Genomic DNA, 16261 nt, shown 5'->3' on the forward strand with positions numbered 1-16261 from the left:
GCCCTTAATAGTGATTCTTATCAAGCAAGTTGATTTTTATCATCAGATTAGGAATTAAAATGATTTTCTCTGATTGAAAAGAGCATTTTGAGATAAGTCAGTGATTCATAGAAAAACACAGATTTTAAAATGAGGTACTTACTGGAGTGCCTGGGTGGCTCAGTCAGGTAAGTGTCCTCCTCTTGGTTTTGGCTTAGGTCGTGCTTGTGGAATTGAGCCCTACATCAGGTTACATGGTCAGGATGGAGTTTGCTGGAGATTCTCCCTCCCTTCCCTCCTCCTCCTCCCCCAATGTGTGCACTCTCTCTAAAAGAAATAAAATCTTTGAAAAAAAAATGAGGTACTTACTATCTGTAGGGAAAAAAATTACACAAATTTTTCTTAGCACAATATACTTCATGGTTTCACTGTGAATTAGATATTGATTTAATAAGTAATGATGATAATAAGCATATTGGGAAGCTAATACTTCCATCTTCTATAACAGGATATTTATTATCTGTTTTTGTAAATAAAGTTTTTTAGAACACAGCCAGACCCATTCATTTGCATATTGTCTGTGGCTATTTTCATGCTACAATTGAATTGTTGCAACAGAGGTCATATGGCCTGTAGAGCCTAAAATATTTATTATCTATCCATTATAAAAATATTTACCACCTCCTATTACAGGAAGAAGCCAATAGAATAGACCTGAGCCAAAACCAAGAGTGGAACACTTAACCCACTGAGCCACCCAGGCACCTGTAGACTGTTGAATTCTTGAGCTAAGTACTTGGATTACTTGGCAAAAGAATGAATGAAGAATACTGAGAAATTTGATTGGACTCAGAGAACAGAATAAACAGAAAAGGAAAAAAGACAGAGCCCACTAGTTATGATGAAGAAAACAGGAGTTCAAAGCGTTTTCTGAGCTTTCCCATTTATTCACTCACTCATTTTGTAGGTAATCATTCAGAAGCCCAAGTATCAATCTTGATAGGACAGAATGGAGTTCCTTCCCAGAGGATACGTAACCACTTAACAGCTGATGGCATGTGCAGACAGGGAAAATGGGAAGAGATGATATCATGGTGATACAGCTACTATAATACAATGTGCTTTTCACAAGATATTTTCAGTGTTTAGGGAAGTTAGGTTAGACAGCCCCGAGAACATGAAACCAGAATAGAGTTTTGAAGGATGAGACTGGAGAGGAAGGACAGTGGAAGGATTTTCCAGATGGAGATGGAGACATAGCCTGAACAAAGATCTGTCGAACAGGGCTGGTTTCAGAACCCGCAAGTGCTCAGGATAGCTGGATGAATGCGGGAAGGTAATATCAGAGCAGGAGACGACCAGGGGCCAGATTGCTTATGCAGGGCCCTGTATTGTGAGGAATTTGTATTTCTTTCTGAAGACACTACAGAGATACAATTTCATTTTCTTTACAATTTAGGAAGACATACTCTTGGTACAATGAGGGATGAGATGAGGATAGGAGGCATGAAGAATAAAGGCACTTGGGAGTCTATTTCAAGTTTAAAAAAAAAAGACCAGAAAGAGTAGGAATAAATTATTATTATTATTATTATTTTAGTAGGAATAAATTAAAGTGGACTGGAGAAGATCCAGGGGATTCAGGAATTTTGAAGGAGTTGAGGATGACTGAATTTTTGGCTGGGTGGCAGATAGTGGGACATTAGCCTCTGATGGGGGGACAATGGAGCAAGTGTCTATGTGTGTAAAGGTGGTATGGAATTTGATTTTGAAAGAATTGTGGATTTTTGGTGCAATCCGTGGAACACCTAATTGGAACTGGCCAAAATATGGTTGGCTGTGTCCACTTGGAGGTCTGGAGGAGGGCTTGGATTTGGGAATGTACAGTGGTCATGGTGTAGAGAGATGAAGTTAGGCAACTGAGTAGAGAATTCAGCAAGTCCTGGGGGTAGTAACAGTGTTCAAACCCTGGGGACACTGACATTTAATAGGCCTTATAATAGGAGATGCCAGGGAGGGCACTGAGCCTTGGAAGCCTGCAATCAGAGGAAAATCAGCAGAGGATGCCCTCCAAGATGCCAGTGGGATGAGAATTAAGAGGAGGAAAAGGTCCATGATTTAAAGTGCTGCAAGGAAAATAGAATAGAGTCTAAAAATACCCATTGGATTTGGCTCCTAGGGAATCATTGTTAAGAGCAGTTAGGAAGGGATCCCTGGGTGGCGCAGCGGTTTAGCACCTGCCTTTGGCCCAGGGCGCGATCCTGGAGACCCGGGATCGAATCCCACGTCGGGCTCCCGGTGCATGGAGCCTGCTTCTCCCTCTGCCTGTGTCTCTGCCTCTCTCTCTCTCTCTTTCTGTGTGTGTGACTATCATAAATAAATTTAAAAAAAATTAAAAAAAAAAGAGCAGTTAGGAAGTAACATGGGAAGAGAAAATATAGGTGTGGCAGGAATTTGTTAGTATAGTTACTATTCTAGGATCAAGTTTAACCTGTTTCTTTGTTGAGCAGAGAAGGTAGAGAGAGGTTTAGTAATGAGTGGAAATGATTCTTCCATTCAGCACATGTTTACTGTTATAAGCCAGGTGCCGTTCCAGACTCAAGAGTACAGCATGAACAAAAGAAGGCTCACATTTGTGTACATGTGTGCACGTGTTGCACAGGTAATAAATGTATAATCAACGTGTATTATCAGGTAGTAATAAGTGCCAGAAAGAAAACTAAAGTAGGGTAGGAGCATAGAGAGTGGGGACAGGCTGGGGGCAGAGGTATGTTTTCTGTGGAGTGGTTAGGGAGGACATCACTGACTAGGTGACATTTGAGGAGAGAGACCTGAGTGAAATGAGGAAGGGCTAAACTGCACAGTAATCCAGAGTCTGAGCTCAGATTGAGAAGTGGTAGAGGAGAGAGGATGGATCCCAAGTATTGATGGAAGGGTTAATTGTCTTCAAGAGAGAGCCACCTTCCTCCAACGCTGGAGGGAAGCGTGGGACAAGCAACACCAGTGGCTGCCATGTAGCTAACGTTTCCCATGTGACACACACTAGAGATTCTCATCCCTTTTAATTCTCCTGAAACCCTGTGAGATAAGCATTGTCACCATTTTGCAGGAAGAGGTCTTACCTGGCTAATCATTATTAGAGCCTGGATTTACACTGCTTTTTGGCACTTTACACTTTTGCTGTCATCATCCTGTAGATTGCCACAAGCCTAGCGACAGACAGATAAAAATTTGTGCGGTTTGTGGAGGGTGCCAGAGTGGGGAAGTGAGAAATTGAGGGCTGCCTTACCTGCTGGACCCCCTCTTTGTGGTCCAGAATGTTTGTCAGGAGTCTTGGTAAGGGGTGCTTGGTGGGGGATATAAGGAAGGTGGCACTACCCAAGCCCCACCTGCCTTTGTCATTAACTCTTCCCCAAGTGAGTTGTTACTCCCTGTGTTCAGTTCCTTGCTCTTCTAAAATCCCCACTGAGCAGTAGCATGGGATTGCCTTATTTGCACCTGCGGTTGTCAAAGTGGTTCTTAAGAACCAGTCTCAGGGCTGAGGGTGGGCACAATTAGGTTATAAAAATACATATTCACTGTGGAGACTCTGAGGTGTATCTGATTTTTAAAGTTGCTTCCCATGTCCTGTTTGCCCCAAAGGGCCTGAGAGTTCAAGGGCTGGGAGCCTGTTAAGAGCAAAGGTCCTGTTCTTCCTGCCATCAGATGTGTCTTCTGCTGTCCTTGTGAATGTGCCCTTGTTTGTGTTTGTGAAAACACATGCTCTTGAAATAAAATAGACCCCTGGGACTGAGCAGGGATTGTTTAGAAGGCAGAATTCTCAAAGCATAGTAAATATAAATAATTTCTGAATGAATGGTAGAATAGTGTGTACCTGATGTTTTATTTTTATGTTTTAAGTGTCCAAAACAGAGCACAGGGGAACTGGAAATGGCACAGGCACTGTTGCAGAATTTTTGAACTGGAAAGAGAGATAGTAATAAAAAAAAAGTAACTTTCAAAATGTTACTGTTGAAACCTGGCACCCATTTTTCTTATTAGAAGCATTGTCGGGTGAGTGACTGTAAGAAGGAATAGTAATTTTTATATTGTTTGCTTTTTACATTATTAGTAGCTTGTCTCCTGAAGGTAATTTTTTTTTCCTGAAGGTAATTAAATGCTACATTCATACATAAGCACTGAAATGCAGTGAGGAGAGCAGGCGTCCTGTCAGTTTTCATTTAATTCATAAATCATACATATTATTTTTCCCTCTATTGACAAATTTCCTGGTTTGCCCACACAGTTAGGTGTTGCAGAATATGTCTGTATTATCTTTCTAATTAAGTTGTGGGACTCTGAAGTTACTTTGTTCTTTATTGAGCCCAAAGGATCTAATCACAACCTAAAAAAAAATATATATTTATTTATTTATTTACTTACTTACTTATTCATGAAAGACAGAGAGAGAGGCAGAGACACACAGGCAGAGGGAGAAGCAGGCTCCATTCAGGGAGCCCAATGTGGGACTCCATCCCAGGACCCCAGGATCATGCCCTGAGCCCAAGGCAGGTGCACAACCACTGAGCCACCTAGGCATCCCTAATCACAACTTTTGAGTGATGGCAGCACAGCAACAGAAGTACATGCTTTGGGTTATATTTGTTTATCCATTCCTGCTATGTAAAATTCAGCTTTGCAAAAAGATTGCATAGTTTTAGTTTTTTTTTATTTTTTTAAAATTTTTATTTATTTATGATAGGCACACAGTGAGAGAGAGAGAGGCAGAGACACAGGCAGAGGGAGAAGCAGGCTCCATGCAGTGAGCCCGATGTGGGACTTGATCCCAGGTCTCCAGGATTACACCCTGGGCTGAAGGCGGCACTAAACCGCTGAGCCACCCAGGCTGCCCTAGTTTTATATTTTTTAAACAAGTACCATAAAAGAGAGGTAAAAACTGTAGAGGTAATTTGAGGGAGTGCTTTGTAAATTATTAGATACTATTTGGAGAAATAAAAGTAGATAAATGCTTATTGAACGCCTACTGCTGTTGTTGATGACATCTGCCATTTTGTAGGGTGCTGGTGCGTGGTGATCCACAGAGTGCTGTAAGTGATTTCACAGTAATAATGTGAGGTTTGTCAAAGCTCGCTTCCAATGAACGAGAGCAGTTATTCTTAGAGTAACATCATTCCCACTTAGATCTCACACACACGTTCTCTCTCTTTCAGAGGATGGGGTGGGGTTACCTATGCAGCATGAATATCAGTAAAGGTACTGGCAGTAGTATCTTGCCTGTGAACAAATTGGTGGTGGGGAGATTTGGTTTAGAGTCAGTCACCACCTCTTTTTCTTCAAGCTTTCTTTTTGCTGGGTAATCAAAATCAAGCCACATTTGTGTGAGCCCACCTCTTCCCCAGTCTTTCCAGCTTGTGTTTCTCTTCCTTCTCTGATGTGTGCAGGTCCTGTGATGACACAGGCCCTAGCGCTGGTAGGCCTGTGACCCTTGTGGCCACCTCCATTTCCTGGGCTTTACTGGGATGTTCACACTTCCCACCTCCTCCTTGAGCTTCCTCCATGCCCAGCTTTATTTCCTATTGGCTTATTTCTTGGGATGTATTCCTTAAAGTGGAATTGGCAGATAAAAGGACTCAACGGTTTATAGATCTAGTGGCACCTTGCCTGAATGCTCTTCAGAAAGCTTGAAACAATTAGGGAAGTGCTATTAGCAATGGTAAGTTGGACCTGTTTTTCCCACATTCCTGGCAGTGCTGTGGCCCTGCAAATTTATTTGCATGCTAGTTTGTTGTACTTAATCAGAAGTTGTGCTTTGATGGCTCTGCTGCATTATACTTATTCTTTAGATATTAAAAAATAATTTGTATTGACATTGGTAGGATTTTCTGTATTTTTTAAATGACTGATTTTCCTTTTGTTGAGCAGAATTTTGAGTACATGTGTCTAATCAATAATTAGACACATGTACTTTTTTATTACCTGGAATTTATTTTTCCACCTTTTTCTTCATTTCAAAATTTGTAGCCATTTGTGATGGCTGAGAATCTTTGTTTTCTAGGGTCTGATCATTTGAAGTTGACAGATAAAGGAGATAAATTTGTACTAACATTACCTAGAACTGACTCCACTAGGATGAAGGTTAGGGATAAAATTCTCTTAACTGCCCTGATTCAGAGCACTTATTACTACTGTGGAATTCACGGGTTTCTTTTGAAGTGAATCCTTGTTGTATCAAATGCTGATCCTCGCAGCAGTTCTTAGAATCATCATTTACTAATTTGACTTACCCTTCTCTTGATTTGGCCGATTCTTCTGTACCTTCCTTCGTTTCCCGGTGAGTCTGACCGCTTTGCAGTGTGTTAGCTCTTTGGATGCTATGCCGTTTGTGAGTAAAGTGCTGATAGCATTTTATGGTTCTTCTTACAGAAAACCCCTCAGACTCTTGGAGAAAAACACCAAGTGGACAGATATTAAACCGATAAACTGTAATTGTGGCCCCAAGAATCACAAATCCTTCCTTTTTCTCAGTTGCATCAAACTCATCATGAACTAACTTAAAGAATAATCTGTCACATTTTAATCTTCAAGTTCTGCTTACTGCCTGCACATCACATTCATTTGGATATAAGAAATAATTCTGAACATAAGGATAACAATGTGCTCCTGGAATGGTTTCCTGAGGGAGCGATGTTCTGTAGCTTTGTGGGCTGTCCAGGAAATCAAAAGTGCACAGTAAACATGAGGTGGTGTCTACATTCAGGCTAGACCCGGAAGCTGAAATTCTGGGATCCCTCCCTGGTTCATACATGAAGAAGGTGAGAGCTGTAGACCTGAGATAGTACTACTAGTTAGTAATTCAGGCAGCCCCAAATTCCAGATTCCTTAGGCTAGGGTTCTTTCTGGTACCCAGGATGCCTCAAAGTGTTTCTGAGCCTCCAGTGCTGGGCTCTAACTGCTGTGCTACTCAAAAGTCATTTATGAGAAAAAGTTCAGTGTCGTCATGAGCATTATGGTTGAGGTGGAGATGGGTCTTAAATATGGGTACAGTAAAATCAGTCACTTAAAACTCATACTAAATACTGGAATGGAGCTTATTTTGTCAAGTAACATATGCACATAGTTTATTTTATTTAATTTTTAAAAATTTTTTAAAAAAATTTATTTATTTATGATAGTCACACACACACACACACACACACACAGAGGCAGAGACACAGGCAGAGGGAGAAGCAGGCTCCGGGAACCCGACGCGGGATTCGATCCCAGGTCTCCAGGATCGCACCCTGGGCCAAAGGCAGGCGCTAAACCACTGCGCCACCCAGGGATCCCCATGCACATAGTTTAAAACACCAAATAATAAAAGGAGGCATGTGATGAAATGCAAGAATGACCTGTCCTGTTTCCTATGAGATTCCCTCTCTGGCCTTCAGGAAAACTACTTCTAACTCCCTTTTTTAATTGTATGTATTTCTATTTCTCGATTTATCAGTTGTGACATGATTTATTGATTTCCTTCCAGGAGAAATGAGGACTTTGTTTGTTTTTGCCCCCTCTCTTTTCTTTTTTCTTTTTTAAGATTTTATTTATTTATTCATGAGAGACACACACAGAGAGAGAGGCAGAGACACAGGCAGAGGGAGAAGCAGGCTCCATGCAGGGAGCCCGATGTGAGACTCTATCCCCTTCTCCAGGATCAGGCCCTGGGCTGAAGGCAGCGCTAAACCGCTGAGCCACCTGGGCTGCCCTGCCCCCTCTCTTTCAACTCCCCTCAGTATAGTCACATCGTTATTTAAGATTCTTCTTTTAGGGATCCCTGGGTGGCACAGCAGTTTGGTGCCTGCCTTTGACCCAGAGCGCGATCCTGGAGACCCGGCATCGAATCCCACGTCGGGCTCCCGGTACATGGAGCCTGCTTCTCCCTCTGCCTGTGTCTCTGCCTCTCTCTCTCTCTGTGTGTGTGACTATCATAAATAAATAAAAATTTAAAAAAAAAGATTCTTCTTTTAGTTTCCTTTGTAATTTAATATGCCAGCAGCTTTTATAACTTATTTTATCTACAAAGATAGTATCTTTTTGATTCTACCCAGCTGAAGCAATAAATTAGGGTTTGGTAGGATTAGGTAGGGTTAGGACCATGCTCTGGGGGTGGGGGGCATTGAACCATTACACAGGTTATTGTGTTCTATGTTCTGTAGAAGCAGCCTCTACTCTGTGTTTGCCTTATGTGTCACAGTTAATCCTGAGACCACCTTAAATGTTTTAGTTTGAATTTTACTGTAATCTTTGCCTTTTCTTTATGTTTTACAGAGATAAGTATCTTCCTTCAATAGATGATAATGAAAATACAAAAGAAAGAGAAGCAGGTAAGTGATCACATATCTTTTAAGTGAATGCATCCAGGGTACACTGCCTGGTGCTTCTTTATTAGGAGCAGTTACTGGCAGTTAAGACTTACCTCTTAGCCTCTGGGGGTTAGCCTGCTGGTGCTTTTTCCCATTCTCCACATGGTCACTGAGTGCTCTTGTGCTCAGGTCAGCTCCATATAGAAATAAGTATAATGAAAACTGTAAGTCAAAATGTTATTCAAAATTAGATATGTGGAAGAGAAATTTTTCTTCCCTTGGAACAGCTTTCCAAATTTTTATGGAGATATGGTCAATTCTTTATAGTTTATGCATTTATTATTTTGGATATTAGGTTAATCTAAAAGCATTCTCATTCAGAAAATTCATACTCCTTATGATCTGTGGAAGTTCCTCCTAGACAAAATAGTGAACTAATTAGAAGGATGCGAACATCAACTATTGGGCATTTGGTTTCTTGAAGGGGAGGAGAATTGATAAAAACATTTGACCTGTGTGACCCCTCCTGCCAAAATCTTTTCCTTAGTTGGTCCTTCTGTGTACCAGGTGGTTCCATATTCAAAGGAACCCAGAGACCCCACCCAGTATGGCTCAAGGAGGAGAGAATGGGGACTTGCCTCTGTCTCTTCAAAACAGGCTATCTCTGATGGGCTGGTTTCCTTTTATAGAATTGAGTGACAGTCTGGTAACTGGGAAGGTCTGAACCCCTGCCTTTCCCTGAGTGAGACTCTGTGCAATGAGGTTGGGTAGGATCAGCCACTTTGCTCTCTGCTTCTAGGAAGCACTGACTAGTCAGAAACAGGTTGACCTAGGGATATGGTTACAAGGATTATTCTCTGTTCTGTCCCAGTGGATAGGTCCTTGTGAAACCAAACCAAAACAAATTGAGGAAATAATCGACTTATCTGCTGCCAGTTCTTAACAGGAAGAGCGATGACTACTCTCCCCACACTGATTTCTCTTCCTATCCTGACTCTCTAGCATCATCAGCTGGTAGACAAACACTACAGAGAATGCAATTCTATCTGCCAGGAATTTATCCTATGGAGATCCTCAAGACAAGTGTTATCTGGATGAACAAAGGTTTCACTGCAGCTTTCTTTATAGCAGCGAAAATGGAAAGGAACCTACATGTCCATCAAAAAGGGGGCTTTTTAAATCATGGCACATCTACCTATTAGAATATTAAAATCTCTGTTAAAAAGAACACATTAGGGCAGTCCCGGTGGCGCAGTGGTTTAGCGCCGCCTGCAGCCCAGGGTGTGATCCTGGAGACCCAGGATCGAGTCCCACGGCTGGCTCCCTGCATGGAGCCTGCTTCTCCCTCTGCCTGTGTCTCTGCCTCTCTCTCTCTCTCTCTGTCTCTATGAATAAATAAATAAATAAAATCTTAAAAAAAAAAAACACATTAGGGCACCTGGGTGGCTCAGGTGAAGAAGCGTCTGCCTTTGGCTCAGGACATGATCTCAGAGTCCTAGAATCCAGCCCTGCATAGGGCTCCCAGCTCAGTGGGGAGCCTGCTTCTTCTTCTTCTTCCTCTGCCTTTGCCCCTCCCCCCTGCTCATGCTCTCTCTCTCTAAAATAAAATAAAATCTTAAAAAAAAAAATTAAAAAGGGAACACATTACTGAGGAAAACCCCAAGCCTTCAAAACTGTCATTTACAAAACATGGGTAGGTCTATATTTCTTAAAACATTCTGCATATTTAATGTTCTAAACATTCTTTAAGATAAGCTTTTATTTCAGTAAAAATACTCCTTTTTTAAAAAAAGTAATCTCTGCATCCAGCATGGGGCTTGACCTCACTACCCTTAGTTCAAGAGTCACATGCTCCTCCAACTGAGCCAGCCAGGCACCTCTCTCACTAAGAAGCCTCTTTATCCAAATTACACCAACATAAATTCATGTTTCTTTCTCTTGAGATTTTACTGGTTCATATTACCAGTCTGTCGGCCAGCTGTTGTATAGTCTTCATTAGCTGAGTTTTGTTCAGATAGTAATACTGATGAATAGGGTGGGGTTTCTACTTAGAAGTTAGTATCAGCTATGGTAGAGGAGTAAGTTAATTAAGTGGAGTCACTTTCAGGAGGAATTGATCCTGCTTTTCTTCTAGGTACAGTTGATAGACCATAATGATGACTGAACTGCCTGGCATGGAAATAGAAACTTATGTTCATGCCAAAGGAATCCATAGGTACCAGGATTGATCATATGTATAGTGTTTATTGCCTGACAGAGACTTTGGTAGAATAGGATTAGAATGATCACTTCCCCATCTAACTTTGGACAAGTTCAGCCTGTTTTTCTATCACTTGAATGGGAGTAATCGTGCATGCCTCACAAGGTGTTGGATTAAATGGGGTAGCTCATCAAATGCTTGGCATTCAGTGTGTCAGTGGCAAGGAAATCATCCAGTAGAATAAGAAAATTAACCATCAGACTTTGTCCTTTTCCTTACTGTGTTTCTAAAAGGTGTTAGAAGTAACAGCAAATAAAATGTCTGCTCTTTAAAAACTCTCATTCCTGTGAATTCATTTTTCTCTTCTCTGGAGAAAAATGATACGTAAAATACATTCCAATCTTAAAAAATCCACATTTCCTTGTCCAAAGTTTTATCAAGGTAAATTAAACTGAGATGAAAGATTCTACAAGTTAATCAGAACTTTGTAATAAATAATCATACTTCTCATTAACCAGACAGGGCATAACAGGAGTAGTGTACCAAGGACAAAGGGTTTAGAGATTGACTTTGTATTGCCTAAAGAAGTGATGCAAGAAAAATAGACTTTAATAAAACTTTTAAAAATAAGTCACTTGGGTGCTATAGTCTTTTATCTATATTAAAGAATAAACTTCTGCTAAGAAATATATATACATCTTAATCCTTCAGAACACTAAGCAATGTTAGGTAGAATAACATTTTGCCAGAGGAATAAAATGTGAACTCCAGTCACTGAAAACCATTGTAGCACTACTGATGTATTGAACAGCTAGAACTGCTCTTTTGTAAGGGGACGAAATCTGGTGTTAGTGGTAACAAACCCATAGTAAGGAAATACTGGTTTTTTATTCATCCCAACTCCTTGTATGGTACTGAGTGAAATGGAAAATGTAGTTAATATTATTTGATATGTGATATGGGTAAGAGGTTTTGGTACATATATCCACTGTAGAGGACAGTTTATGAGCACAAGTACAATAGGAATAGGTAATACTATGAGTAGGATTAAAATTTGGAGCTTGACCAGAAGGTTAACCGAGACTTGCAGTAATCAGGAGAGAACCTGCTCTCCAAACTCCATGACCAAAAATCAGATCAGTAGAGCCCCTCTTTCTAAGACTTCTAGAAAATGAAAAGGTGCGGCAGGAAGAGTTTTCTTCAGATAAACGCTGGGAATCTCAAAGACCTTCGTATTGTTAGACCAGGTTTCCTTCTCTAGAGTGAATATGGATATAATTTATTTACTAAACAAATATTTGTTGAGTTTTTCCAGCAGTTATTCATCAAGAAATATTTGAGGGTCTGCTTTAGGCCAGCTACAAAATTGACTAAAAGTTAGGTTTTTTTCTTAAGAAAGTTTAGTCTGGTTACAAACAGGCAGTTGCAGTAGGGGAATGGCATATACCTCAAAAGAGCCAGGCTTCTTTGCATTGCAGGTTGAAGAGTGATGCTCTGGAACTGGAGAGTATGGAGGTTTGTGGCATGTCAGTCCCACCAAAGAATCTCAGAGTGTTTTAAAAAGATGGTGTCTTCTGGGTAGAGCCAAGTTTTAGTCAAGTTGTTTCAGAGGACCCAGGAGTAAAGTTTGGGAGGGCAGAGAGTAATATGTGGGTGGGTTTGGAAAGGTGAAGCATATGATAGTAAAGGAGAGTGGAAAGCCCTGGAGTGTGGAGTGCTACATTTTGGGTGGTGACCAAAATAAACTAAGATAAGAAGCATGGTGGATTGGGATGCCCAGGTGACCTGAGCCAGGCGATTTTGGCTCAGGTCATTGGTCTCTGGGTTAGGGGATCAAGCCCTGCATTGGGCTCTGTGCTCAGCAGGGAGTCTGCTTGAGATTCGTTCTTTGCCTCTGCCTCTCCCCTCACTTGTACTTTCCCTCTAAATAAATAAATAAAATCATAATGAAAAAAAAAGTGGCATGATGCATTTAGCTGGCCACCACATTCCCGAAAGAAGTGGTCTCAGCTGTGCTCTATTGGGGACAGGTGAGAACTCCCATCTCTAGGATGGCGTGTACCACCAGTATAGACCACCAAATAATGACCCACAATTCAGAATAGTGAAAGAGAGAATAGCAAAATTGATCATATGGATGAATAAATAATTCGTATCTTAGACTTTTCAGCATCACTCTGCAGAAGGTCTTAAGATAAGGGCTAATACCAGTCAGATCTTCCATTTGGCAGTCACTGGAGGGCCTTTTCAACATACCTGAAGATGGAGTGTTAGTAAATTCCTTAGTACAACCAAGATTTTAAACACCCTCATCCTGGATTCATGTTTCAAAAGGACTTAAAGTGGACCTTACCCAAATTCTCCCTCCTCCAAAGAAAAAGAAATCTGAGCATTGAATGCTTTTCTCCGTCTTTTGACATACATTGACAGATATTTTGTTGTCCTAAGTCATTCTGTGTTCTGAAATATACTTGAGAAGGCAGAGCACGGTGACCAGGATGGTAAAAGAACATTGACTCATTTCATATGAAGTATGTTGGATGAAACTAGGATTATGTAGCCTAAACAAGGGAACCTTTAAAAGCATCCTGTGGAGGAAAAGATGAAATGTATCTGTTGCTGGACCTGTGGACGCGAATGGTCACATGGGACACATTATTGGAAGGCAGGCAAGGTACTTACTAAGTATTGTTTTCTCTCTTTCCTTCTTACTCTTCTCTGTCTGCATTTAAATTTCATAATCTACCTGCCCCCAGTTTTTGTTACTGCCTGGAATTAACAAGATTTAGATTGACTTTGCAGATTTGGAGAAGCTAAAATCTTTGAGACTCTTGAAATATCATAAGAAAAAGCGTCATCCCCCCTCTCCTCGCCCCCCAGGTTTTAAATGCAAAAATACGGTAATAGAGATGGGGACTGGAATGACAGATTCTAGGACTTGGCAAGAGGGAGTGTGAAGTTTGCACATCTGTGCACCACCCTTCAGTCCTTAACTTACCACCTCCCCAGCAGTATTTGATGCCTGTCTTGGAGTAGTACTCTTTATCTTCTGGCTTCTGTGATATCACACATTCTGACTTTTTCCCCACGACATCACTGACCTGATTGCTCCTTTTCACCCTCTCTGTAGGTTCTTCCTCTGGGGACCCTTAAATATCAGTGCGTGTCAGGGTTTGGTCCTGTTTTTCTCTCTTTGTCCATTCTGGACAGTCTGATTCATTCTTGTAGAAATGTCTTTTGGAAAGTATATCTGAGAGCCTCTTGGACACCTCCTCTTGCAGTAGCCTTAGATGCCTGAAACTGACTTCTCTTCCTGGTGCTAACCAGCTGTGGCTATGTGAGGAGCCACATCCGGGTCAGAATGCCTGCTCTGTCACCCAGAGCACAGGACTCCTGGGTAAAGAGGGATTGAATATTCTAAGTGGAAGAGAACACACACACATACACACTCATACACACACACACACACACACACACACACAGTTGGTCATTGTTTCTCAGTCTTGCTCATCCAGCATAGCCTGCTTGCCAAATGACTGAGCCCAGTACAATGGCAGTAATAAAGGCAAAGAAATGTGGGTTTTTGCCTTTAGTATATCCCATGGTCAGATAGCCGTAGAAATATTCTTTCAGAAGGAAGTGAAGGTGAAAGAATAAGACAATCCTGATTTTAATTGGAAACTAACGTTTGCCACCTGAAGATGTCTGCAAACTGACTTATAGTAGTGGTTCTTATTTTCTATTTTATCATTTGGACTTCAAAAAAAAAATCTCAAATTTAGATAAACTTTTCTGTTCATTTTTATGTTGAGCTAATTTCTTGATATTGTCTAAACATAAAACATTTTTTTAAAAGATTTTATTTATTTAAGAGAATAAATAAAATTCTCTTTTTTTATTGAGAGTGTGAGAGAGAGAGAGCACGAGCAGGGGGGAGGAAGAGAGAGAGGGGGAGAAGCAGACTCCCCGCTGAGCAGGGAGCTTGACCAGGGGACATGATCCTAGGACTCTGGGATCACAACCTGAGACCTGAGCTGAAAGCAGACACTTAACCGACTGAGCTGTGCAGGTGCCCAACATAGAACATTTTCATCTTCCTGCTGGAGAAGATGGAAGATTCTGAGGCAGATAGCCGCAGAAGCTGGCTGAACCTTGCCGAGATACACAGAAGCACTTCTGGATGGAGGGCATGCAGGGGGCCTTTCCAACTTGAGTACAAAGAGCACTCTCTTTGCCCAGCACTCGGTCCCATGTGATTGTGGTGCTGGTGCCTCTCATATTCTGCCTTTGAATCCTGAATCATGATAATTTGGAGGAGTATGAATTGTCTGCCAAAACAGCTTTTCCTGTTCATTATTAAAGCCTTTAAAATTTTTCTATTACATACATGTGAAAATATTTTAATTACAAATATTACAAAAGTAATATCCTGGTTATTGAAAATGTAGGTGTCTATTTAGAAAAATTAAACATCCAAATTTCCATAGCCTCAAATGATCACTGTTAAAGTTTTGCTGATTTTCTTCCATTCTTTATACACAGGAATTTGTTGTCATTTGTATTTACCTGTACAATTTTGTAGACTTTTTCTGTTTTTCAAATTGAAAATACTAATTTCATTCAATAACTGTATGATTGAGTTTTACCATAAGCCATAAAGATATTGGGGAGTACTTCAGTCACTGCCTTGTGAAGCTTACATTCTTGTGAGAGACGGATGAAAACAAGTAACTTCAGAAAGTTATAAAGAAAGAATGGATGTTATCCACAGTCCTATCACTCACACGTAATGATGGTTAATATCTATGTATCCTAAATTTATTTTTAAAAGTTAGTGTTGAGAAATAGCATTTTGGGGGCATCTGAGTCGGCTCAGTGGTTGAGCATCTGCCTTTGGCTAGGTCATGATCTCGGGGTCCTGGGATTGAGTCCTGCATCAGGCTCCCTATAGGGAGCATGCTTCTCCCTCTGCCTGTGTCTCTGCCTCTCTTTCTGTCTCTGGTGAATAAATAAATAAACTCTTAAAAAATAGCATTTTTAAAAAACAAAAATGGGATTAGATCATAGATTTCCCCCCCTACTTCCCACATATTATGGATTTTTTAAATGTCAGCTAAAACTTTGTAATTAATAATATGTAATATAATAAAGTAATATAACAGTGGCTGCATAATACTGTTCCATATAATGGATGTGCTGTTAATTTATACATTATTCTTTATAAAGATTGACAAATAAGTGATTTATAGTTTTTCCTTCCTTTTAAAAATTCTGTATGTTACTCAGCCTTTGGAGAACCTAAATATTTCCTTAATTTCTGTTGTAAAAGAAATCATTCAGTTTATTATTATTTATTTTATTTTTTTAATCATTCAGTTTAAAAGCATACCCATGATTAAAATATTGGTATTGTTGCTATACTTCCCTGAAGAAGGCTTTTTAATAGTTGATGGAGCTGTCAGCAATGTCTGAGAGGACCATTTTTGCCCTATCCTTATATTGGATTTTTAAAAATTGAGATATAATTCACATCCCTTAAATTCTATTACACGTTTAAATTGTGCAATTCAGTGATTTTTAGTATAGTCATAATATTGTATAAAGATCACCACTATTTGGTTTCAGAACATTTTCATCACCCCCAAAAGAAACCATATGCCCATTAGCAGACACTCCTCATTTCCTCTTCCCTCAGGGCCTGGCAACCACTAATTTACTTCTTGTCTCTATGGATATGCCTATT

General features: G+C 40.4%; 1 protein-coding gene across 4 annotated transcripts in view; it reads left to right on the top strand.

Moving 5' to 3' along the window:
- The window catches only part of CHD6 (chromodomain helicase DNA binding protein 6), a 203486-nt gene that overhangs the window by 45825 nt on the left and 141400 nt on the right, over positions 1-16261 (top strand). For all 4 annotated transcript variants that reach the window (XM_055346281.1, XM_055346261.1, XM_055346291.1 and 1 more), the window contains one exon: positions 8284-8339. Coding sequence is in view for 3 of the 4 variants with exons in the window: in XM_055346261.1 (XP_055202236.1) it covers positions 8307-8339 (33 nt within the window). In the remaining variant the exon portion in view is untranslated. The remainder of the gene's footprint in view (positions 1-8283; positions 8340-16261) is intronic.

This window comes from Nyctereutes procyonoides, unplaced genomic scaffold (assembly GCF_905146905.1).
Source record: "Nyctereutes procyonoides isolate TBG_1078 unplaced genomic scaffold, NYPRO_anot_genome, whole genome shotgun sequence".
Classification (NCBI taxonomy): Eukaryota; Metazoa; Chordata; class Mammalia; order Carnivora; family Canidae; genus Nyctereutes; species Nyctereutes procyonoides.